Source organism: Passer domesticus, chromosome 19 (assembly GCF_036417665.1).
Source record: "Passer domesticus isolate bPasDom1 chromosome 19, bPasDom1.hap1, whole genome shotgun sequence".
Taxonomy (NCBI): domain Eukaryota; kingdom Metazoa; phylum Chordata; class Aves; order Passeriformes; family Passeridae; genus Passer; species Passer domesticus.
The window spans coordinates 8,970,123-8,979,267 of record NC_087492.1 but is presented as its reverse complement, the minus strand read 5'-3'; the positions used below and the strand labels follow the sequence as shown (position 1 = coordinate 8,979,267).

General features: G+C 52.9%; 1 protein-coding gene across 1 annotated transcript; it reads left to right on the top strand.

The window, feature by feature from the left end:
• The first annotated feature begins 5,096 nt into the window (after positions 1-5,096).
• LOC135283606 (glutamine-rich protein 2-like) lies at positions 5,097-8,827 on the top strand. The gene is made up of 10 exons (XM_064394559.1): positions 5,097-5,586; positions 5,883-5,963; positions 6,039-6,077; positions 6,326-6,430; positions 6,618-6,709; positions 6,841-6,955; positions 7,109-7,312; positions 7,523-7,657; positions 7,879-8,430; positions 8,587-8,827. Exons 1-9 carry the CDS (start codon positions 5,332-5,334, stop codon positions 8,146-8,148), a joined length of 1,296 nt encoding a protein of 431 aa, XP_064250629.1. The 5' UTR covers positions 5,097-5,331; the 3' UTR covers positions 8,149-8,430; positions 8,587-8,827.
• Positions 8,828-9,145: the final 318 nt, after the last annotated feature.

The window sequence follows — 9,145 nt, the reverse complement described above, 5'->3', positions numbered from 1 at the left end:
GGGGCTTCTTGGATTAAAGCGCAGCTCCTGCTCCAAGTCAAAGGCAGTTAAGGGACATCCCTTAACTTACACTGTCCACTTGTTTGGAAAAATATCTTATGGCCCTTTTCCATGTGCATAACCTCTGAGCTAACACCCGTAGTGCAACACGTCAGTGCTCATGAACAATCTGCTCAAGAGGCTTGCTCAAGTCAGGTAATGCCTGTGCTGGGCTGGCATTAGAGCTCTCTTGGGGTCTCTGAAAGCCTCTGGCATTCTGGGGTCCACTGTAGCACCTCCTTGGTGTAGCACCTCCTTGGGCGATTCTCAGGGTCTCATATAAAGGTCTTACCCATAGGCCAGAATTAAAAATCCTGAGCCCGCACCAACCACCCATTCCTAGAAATATTCCTAACTTGCAAACAGACCTTGGCTCTGGAGTTTCACAAATCCCCTCCACCCTTTTGGTTGCAAGGCTTTGCTGTCCCTGGGAAATGAGCCTCAGGTAGGTTTGGCATTAGGGCACTTCTTTGACACTTTGGGCCTTCTTCTTGGATACCCTGTAACTGGCTTGTCTCAGAATGTTCAGGAAACTTAAGAGTCATTTCAATGCATCCAGCATGAGTTCCATTAGCAATTAAAGTATCACCTGCATACTGCAGCAAAGGGGTATCTTCATTCTCCTTTTCCCATTCTGAAGTGACTGCCAGAGCCCTGGCCAGCTCTTAGAACTCCAGCACCCCACCAGCAATAGGGATCTGCCTGGGTATGGGGATTTACCAGAGACAGAACCTTTACAGCCACTTGCTCTAAGATGCCAGATAGAAGCCACATCAGGAACCAGGCAGAGGAGAAAGCTGTCTGTCTAGATGTTCCACAAGGAACAGCTTATTCCAGGTGAAAGGAGCTCACACAAAGAGCCCCAGGCACTCCTGTGCAAGGGGCTTTGTACAGATACAAATCAGGGGGTGGATACAAACAGCAAACCAATAGGGAATCCTCAGGGGAGGAGTGAGGGGATTACATCAAGCATCTGGGGCCAGTTGGGGTAGGAGGGTGCAGAGGATGGCTCACATGCGCCAATGGGGCTTCCAGGAGTAGGGGGATTCCAAAGGGTTGTTGCGAACAGGGATTGGCCCGAGAGTTAAGGGGCAGAGAAGGTTCAGGAATAAGGGGCTCAGTTGCCTTGACAGGCAGGGAAAGAGCTGGAACAAGGGGTGGAGAATGACATGAGGGGCAGCTTTGAGGGAGGGTAAAACCCAGGAGTAAACCATCTCAGGGAGAACATGAGGGCACGAGGACAGAACGATGCACTTAAAAAGGAATCAATAAGATAAATTCAAAGCGCAACACCATCCCTCCAATTCTTTTGTCAATTGGTTTTTGTCTTGGGGTGTGTCGTGGGTTAAGACGGAAGTGAGTTTTTTGGGAGGTTGTGGTCAAACCAGTCAGTGCTTGGATTTGAATATTGGCACCTGGTTTGGCCACCGAAGGTATGGACTGCCTCTGAGAACACAGGGGGTTAAAAGCAAGAACTGCCAGGAGAACTCTCTCTTAGTTTCAGTCTGTAAAGGAGCTCAGAGCTCCCCTGCCCAGCCTGGGCTGGCTGGGGGAGGGAAGCCATGCGGCCGGGTGAGGTAGGCCGGAGCCTCGGGCTGAGGAGGGGAGTGAAGGCCTTGCAAGATGGAAGGGTGGAGGAGACTGAGAAGCATCGGGCCCCGCTCCTACCCCCCGGGAGACAGAGAGAGAGAGAGCCAGTGCCTGTGCTGCCTTGGAATTCAGTATCATGGACTGGCAGCACGGCCGGCCAGAAGTGGGGGATGCGGCGAGAGAAAGTGCCCGGCAGCTGTGGGAGTTCTGGGCAGGCAGAGGCCCAGATTTTAACCCCTTTGTAAAATAATGGAAACCTTACAAATACTGATCCTCCTGAATGAGAATGAGAAGATAAAGGTGAAGTATGAAGAAATGGGCAAGTGTGAGGAAAGTTGGTGCATGTGAGAGATGTCAGAAGAGGTGAGAAGAATCCTAGGTGGGCAGAGATGATGGATTGGCCTTGAGCTGGACTCTTTCTTGTATGGCCATGGACAGACCCATGTTCTTCCTGTGACTCAGAGACTGTATTTAGGGGGAGGCAATGCCTTGGAGTCAAGAGTGAAGCAGTGGCGGGAACAGAGATGGCTGAGGAGGGTGTGGGATGCCCTCTGTCTCCAGGAGGGGAAGATCTCTGTTCATGAGGCCCCTTGGCCCCAGGGGTTTAAATCTGGGGGGGACTGGTGTCCTGAATTTGAGAGACTGCTGCTTTTGGAACTGAGTGGAGCATCCTTAAACGGGGAGCCCTAAAAGCAGTCCTGGCCCATGTGCAGTGGTGAGAGCACTGGACATGGAGGGAAGAAGTCACGAGGGCCGATGTTCTCTGGGTGGTGCCACGAGTGACACGGAAACACAAGAGGTTTCAATTGTGTTTCTGGGGGAAGCCTATGGTGCAAGGGGGGACTCCTCTCTCTCTGATGGATTTGAGGGTTGATTACTTGAGGGGTGATGATGGACTGATTATGTGAGAGATCGTGATGTGGTGGAAATCTATGGTGTTATTTCATTCTGTGGAGAAAATGGAGTGGAGGAGGAGGAGGAATGGATTTGGAGGGTTTTCATTCTTAGTTTTTTGTTTGTTCCTTTTTAGATGTTGTAATTAATAAAATTAGTTTCCTTTATTCCTGAGTTGGAGCCTGCTTTGCTCTGTTCCTGATCACATCTCACAGAAGCCACCAGAGAAAGTGTATATTCATGGAGGCACTGGCACTGTGGCAGAGTCAAACCATGACAGGGTGACAGCATGATACTGTGTCTCCTATTGTCTGCTTTATGCCCAGACATGGGTCCTGTAACTTTAAGCTAGGTCTGAGAGAGGGGTGCAAAGCCAGTGGAATTCTTTTGGTGTGGTTTTCCAACATCCTCCCCCAGGCTCCCTCAGCTGTGTTGTGCAGCACAGACAGAGGGAGTACATCTCGGCTTTCAGCTGGCTTCTTGTTTCTTTGACAATGGCAGAAGTTTTTCCAGGACGGTGGCTTCTTCTCCTGGAACGGTTTTTGCTTTTCCCTGGTCTGAAGCACCAGAACATCGCCGGCAGCCCTGTGCCTTGGCCCGCAGGGGAGGCCTTGGGATGCACATCCCGGCTCTGGACTCGGGAGGAGCCGAGCCACGCCTACAGAAAGAGCTCTGAATCCACCAGCCTACCCCACAATGAGAAGGCTTGAATATCTAACATTATTCATTCTTTTTCCCATGCCTGCCTGTACACTGTGTGTTAAATAAACAGCTTTTTTCACTTTCTTCCAAAAATTTCCTTGCTGTGGGAGGGAAGGCATGCCAAAACCTGTTTTCATTAGAGGAGATATTTCCTCCTAACTTGTCTCAAATTGAGACATTTCTCAAATAATGTGGGGTGATTTTTGAACCCTGGAGGAAGAACAGTCCACCTCAATTGGTTTTCATGGCCCATCAAGGAACCTTCCAGAAACAAGAGTTGACTTTCAGTTTCAAGGGCAATGCAGAAAGAATCATCCTTAACATCCACAACAGTGGACTCATCAGTTTCCTTAACTGAGGTGAAGAGTGTATAAGGCCTTGCTGCCACTGGGTCTCACACCAGTCTCACACTATTTCCTTGACAGCTCTGACATCTTGTACTGGCCTGTGTTCCTTAGTGTGTGCTTCCTTTACTGGCAGGAGAGGAGTGCTATATTGTGACTCACATTCCCTTAGTGACCCATCTTCCAAAATTTAGCAATTCATTCTTCTAACCCTCTTCTACCTTCTAACTTCAAAGAATAATTGTTCTGCCTGACCAGTCTTCCATCAGGCTCCAACTGAATCCTTACTGGTTCCAGTGTCTTGATTTCCCTGGAATTCCATTGGTGCACACCAACACAGTGACAGTGTTTTCCCCCTCCTCCCACCAGGGATGTGCAGGAGGGAAATACTTGTCCAGCCTTCCCTGCTGAACATTCTGAGCATGCCCTCTCTCAGCCTCTTCCCCCACTTTTGCCATTACCACAATTCCTCCACCAGGAGTTAATAGTGTGTCTGAATGACCTTCCTATAATCCCAGGGCTCTTTGCCTTGAACTCACTGGATTAGGGCATCAGAGGATCTCCCGGAAAAATCTTTGGAGTGCACTGGAGTCCTCTCGATCCCATCAATCCATGGAGCAAAAGAAGGAGGAAAGTTCCACCTGGGTCATTAGCAACTGTCACCAAAACCAGGATAGATGAAATCCTCAAAGACTATCCTTTTAGTTTTGGCAAGTTGGGCGTTACTTTATTCTCCTCAGGACGAGTGGAGCGGATAGTTCGAGCCACACACATAGAAAAAGCTTTTGACTTAGTTATCTGTTTTTTGCAAACAAAGGAATCAATGGTCATCCATTCTCAATGCCATCATTCTCTTCATTACTCTGCATCCTAACTGCTGTTGGGCTTCACCCATGGAGACTCTCTACCCTGAACTCCTGAGGAGAAAGGAGTCTGTGCCCCAACAACCCTACAGCTCAGCCAGGGGCTCACGGGGCTCCTCCTGCACCCCCAGCAGGAGGAACAGCACCCCACTGCTTCCCTGGCAAAGGCTGATCCCAATGGATGCTCCAAACCAGGCCCTGGCTTTGCAGCAGTGAAGCAACTGGCTTAGGTGTAACACACATCTTCAACGGATAAAAAAGAAAGACAATGAGGCTGTACTCTCCTGGGAGACCTTGGAGCATGTTTTGGCAAATAAAAGGACTACAAAAGGGCTGGAGGTGGACTTTGCACAAGGGCCTGACATGGGAACAGCTTCACACTGAGAGAGGGGAGAGATCGGTGGGATATTGGGAAGAAATTCTTCCCTGTGAGCGTGGTGATGCCTTGCCACAGTCTGCACCATTCCTGGAAATGTCCAAGACCAGGTTAGGTGGCACTTGCAGCAACCTGGTCTAGCGGAAAATGTTCCTTGACCTGTCCCTGACCGGGGCTGAAACGAGATGATCTTTTAGGTCCCTTCCAGCCCCAGCCATTCCAAGGCTCCATTAATCTATGACTTCATGAGTCTGGAACCCACTGGTTACCAGGAGCGGAGTGGTGCGTTGCCTGGCAACGGGTGTTGTGATGAGGAGGGCCACCAGCAACCCGGTTCCAGTCCTGCAAGGGACAAGGAGGGAGGAAGGAGCCTGCTGGCTACGCCACCTTTTCTTTATTGCTTTTGCTCATTGCTTCTATCACACCTTTTGTTTAGCCCATTCGTCACCAATTTTGCTCATCCCAGACAGGCCCAACTGGGCAGGAAGGCTTGTGACAAATCAGGGACAGAGTGTGTGCAGTCATGGCAACATCCCTGGACACACTCAGCCTCTCCCAGATGCTGGATCTCGCCATCGAGATGCCCCAGAAGGGATCTGTTCACTTTGCAGCCATGAAAAAACTGCTGCAGGCTGTGCTGGAGCACCTGGACGTGCAGTACCTGACCAGCCAGGAGCCGTGGACAGGCCAGCTGAGTGGCCCCTCACTTGCTGATGTGGCCACTCACATGGAAAAGATGAAGAAAGAGATGGAAGACTGCAAGAAACAGATGTCTGAGGTACAAGCTGTTCCCAGCCCTTGGGCACTCCCCCAGCAGACAGCCCCTCTCTGCTTCCTCACACAGCCGTGCTTGGCTCTGCCCTCACTGCCCTGGCAGAGCCGCTGGCAGGGGCTCTTTGCTGTCTGGATGGGCTTCAGTGCTCTGGCACTGAGCCCGGCTGGGGCAGGTGGCACTGGGACTCTCCCTGCTCACCTGGCTGTGCCATGGGCTGCCCGTGGCAGGGTAGGGCTCTTTGGGGTGTTGCTGACCTGGCCACCACCTCTGATATCCCTGTTTCTCAAACTGTTTCATAGCTTGTTCATGAAGTGATTGTTGGGATACAGGCAGAGGTTTCCCACCTCTCAGAGGATGTTAGGAAGATGCAGAAGGCCCAGGTTTGTGCAGACCACGGTGGTGGCGAATGTCATGTTGCCTCCACTCCTTGTCTCTGATAGCACTTTCTCCTACAGTCCTGCATGTCAGAGGAAATTAAGAAGATCCAGGAGGAGGTGAGCTGCTGCTGGGAGCAAGTTTTGGGCCTGAGACTGCAGCCCATACCCTCTGGCCTGCTGGTTGGAAGCTCAGCACTCTTGGCCCTGCTAGATGCATGGACCGTGCTGCCTGCAGAGCCCTGCCAGCCTGGCTGAGCTTGGCCCTGCACTGTCCCCGGTGCTTGGCAAACCACAGCAGGGCTCGAGGGCTTGCGGGTCCCCAGTGACCCTCCCTGAGGCTCACTGCCACCACTGCTCTCTCCTAGGACATGACTCTCATCCAGGATCTCCGTGAGGAGGTTGACAGGATAAAAACAACCCAGATCCGCATGGAAGGAGACGTAAAGAAGCTTAAGGAGACTCCTGCCTTAGTGAGCTGTTGGGTCATGTAATCTTTGGGCTCTCATGGGGAACTTCAATGAGACTCCAAGAGCAGGGTTTGGGGTCAGGGTCTCAGGACTCCGTTGGGGCCCTGGGGCTTTCTGTGTGTCTGAAGGGCCCCCACGCTGGGACAACATGATGGCTGTGCCCTGACTCTACTGTCACTGGTCTTCCCAGATTAAGAAGATGGGAGAGGACCTTCAAAAGCTGAGGGAGGATGCAGCCAAATGGAAAGAAGAGAGCAGCAAGGAGATCTCTCAGCAAATTGAGTAAGAGGACAGGAGTGGGTTTCATACCCTGGGAGGCTGCAAGGGAGCCCAGATGGTCTGGGTTTGTGGGCACAAGGTGCCCAGCAGCCCTGCAGGAGTAACCCTGCCCTTGCCCCCATCCCGCTGGCCAGGGCTTTGCGGCAGGAGACAAAGCGTGAGCTGCAGATGATGGAAGAGCAGCAGGAGATGAGGTATACCATGCTGGAGCAGGTGGTGATTGAGACAATTAACAAAGTGAACGAGCAGGTGAGGTCCTGGGGGAGCATTCCCAGCACTCCTGGCTTGGTGCAGTACTCCTGGTGGCGTTCCCAGCCATATTCCCTAACTGGGTGGGGCCACCTAGCACTGTTGATTCCATTCATCCCATTTCTGAGCCAATTTCTTCTGCCTTTCCTGCAGCTTGGTGATACAGGCGAAACTGGGGACCTAGAGGATGAGCAGCAAGAGGGGAATGGAGACTGCTCCAGTTGCACCTTCAACATCAGAGTGTGCTTGGGGAAGCTCCTCCGGCGCTGTGAGAAACTCCAGGAGCAGGTGGAATCCATGGAGTCACGGCAGATGGCCATGGGAAAATGCAACAAAATGATGAGGAAATATGTCCAGGTAGGCAGCTGGCAGCATGGGGGACTGAGGACATCCCCTGGGGTAGACCCAGATTGGCCTGGACCAGTCAGTGGCATGGACCAAAATGAAAGCCTTGATGCAAATGTCCTGCTGACGCTGAGAGCTCATGGCCACTGGTTGAGTAATGCGGGTCTGCCTCTGTGGAGCAGCCGAGTCCCTTTTGCTCAGTACGTGGTTTTTCCTTTCAAGGAGCGGGAGCAAGACCAGAAGCGGCTGCACTACGTGGAGGCTACAGTTGTACAGATGAAGGGAGACTGTGAGAAGCTCAGCTTTGTTTCTGGGACCCTGCAGAAAGACTCTCAACAAAAGCAGAAAGAAATCGAGGTAGGTGGCTGACACTCCTTTGGTGTCAGAGCACCCCCCAGGCTCTCCCTGTGATTCCAGGCAGGGATTACAAGAATGTCTCCCTGCTGACATTTTCAGCACTGTGCTTGTTCCAAGTGCATTTCCTTGAGGCTTTTGGGCAGGGGGAGGGGTGAGTTCTCCTGCCCAAGAGGCAGCTGCAACCATGCGATGCAGTAATGAGTTCCTTTCTGTGCTGAAAGATGCTGTTCCAGTCTCTGGAGAAGCTGCAGAAGGAGAAGGCAGATCAGCAGGACATGCTGGCAGCAATGGACATGGTACAGTCTAGAGAGGCCTCTGTACCAGCCCAGGGGTTCCTGGACAGGGTGACAAATGCCTCTTGCCCTTGGGGGATGGGGGGCAGAACTGGTGTGGGGAGGGAGAATTTCCTGAGCTCAGGGGGTCCCTCACCCTCCAGATGGTGGGACCAAGCTCACCAGGCTGACGGGGCAAATGGGGCCACAGCAGCCTGAAAGGGCCATGCTGGCCTGGGGGAAGCACTCCTCCCTCTCCCCTCACACACGCTGTATCACCTGCCTGTCCTTCGTCATCCCTTTCCCCACTGCTCTCCTGCCCTTCCCCTCTGCTAGAAGGCGGACAAAGCTGCCTTGGGCAGCAAAGTCAATTGCAGCCAGTTTGATGTCACTATGGAGCGTCTGGATGAGAGGATGCAGGAGTTGCAGAGCCAGATTTCAGGCCAGGAGCAGCACTGGAACAATACGCAGCAGCAGCTCAGCCTTCTGGAGGAAGAGAAGGTGAGGGGTACCTGGTCCCCACCATGAGGAACTGGCACCTTTGGGACTTGGCAGCCTGAGACAGCACCCCTCTGAGGATCCCCCTCCAGGCTTTTTCCTGGAGAGCTCCATGTCTCATCCTGGGGCAGCTGGCTGAGGCTGTGCACCTGTTCACAGCTGGATCGCCTGGAGCTGAAGACTTTCAGTAACCAGATGGAGGAGAACTGGAACAGGAACATGGATGAGCTTGAGAATAGGCTGAGGCGTGAAAATGCTGCTGGATATAAGAAGTGAGTGTGATGGAGATTCTGATGGCTTTGGGGACAGCAATGGTCCCATTCCCTCCAGCAACTGCTCCTCGCAGGCAGGGCTGTGACACGCTGTGTCCCAGAGCTGGATCATGCCCTGCCCTCCTGCCATGCACACAGGGGACTTTGGTGCCCGAGAGGGGCTGCAAGCGCTGCAGGGGCTGCTTGGGATGGTGACATGGGTGCCTGTGGCCTTCCCCTGGCCTCAGCCAGCACCTTGGGGATGGGGAGAAAGAGGCTCAAGAGCCCACAGTTCAGCCTGCAAATGCCGTGACCCTGTGCCGTGAGCTGCCCAGCACCTGGCTGCTGCCCGCCAGCTGCTGCCTGTGTGCTGCAGGGCTGTGGCCCCAGGAGCTCAGCCAGCCCTCTTCCCTCACCCTCCTCAGGCAGCTGCCAGTGCCTTTCACGTGCCTGTCCTGTGACCGCAT

Bases quoted from the DNA above. Each gene is read 5' to 3' on its own strand.
- LOC135283606 (XM_064394559.1), top strand. From the start codon at position 5,332: ATGGCAACATCCCTGGACACACTCAGCCTCTCCCAGATGCTGGATCTC. The intron at 6,710-6,840 runs GTAAGAGGACAG...CCCGCTGGCCAG, and splicing joins GAGATCTCTCAGCAAATTGA to GGCTTTGCGGCAGGAGACAA. The intron at 7,313-7,522 runs GTAGGCAGCTGG...TTTCCTTTCAAG, and splicing joins TGATGAGGAAATATGTCCAG to GAGCGGGAGCAAGACCAGAA.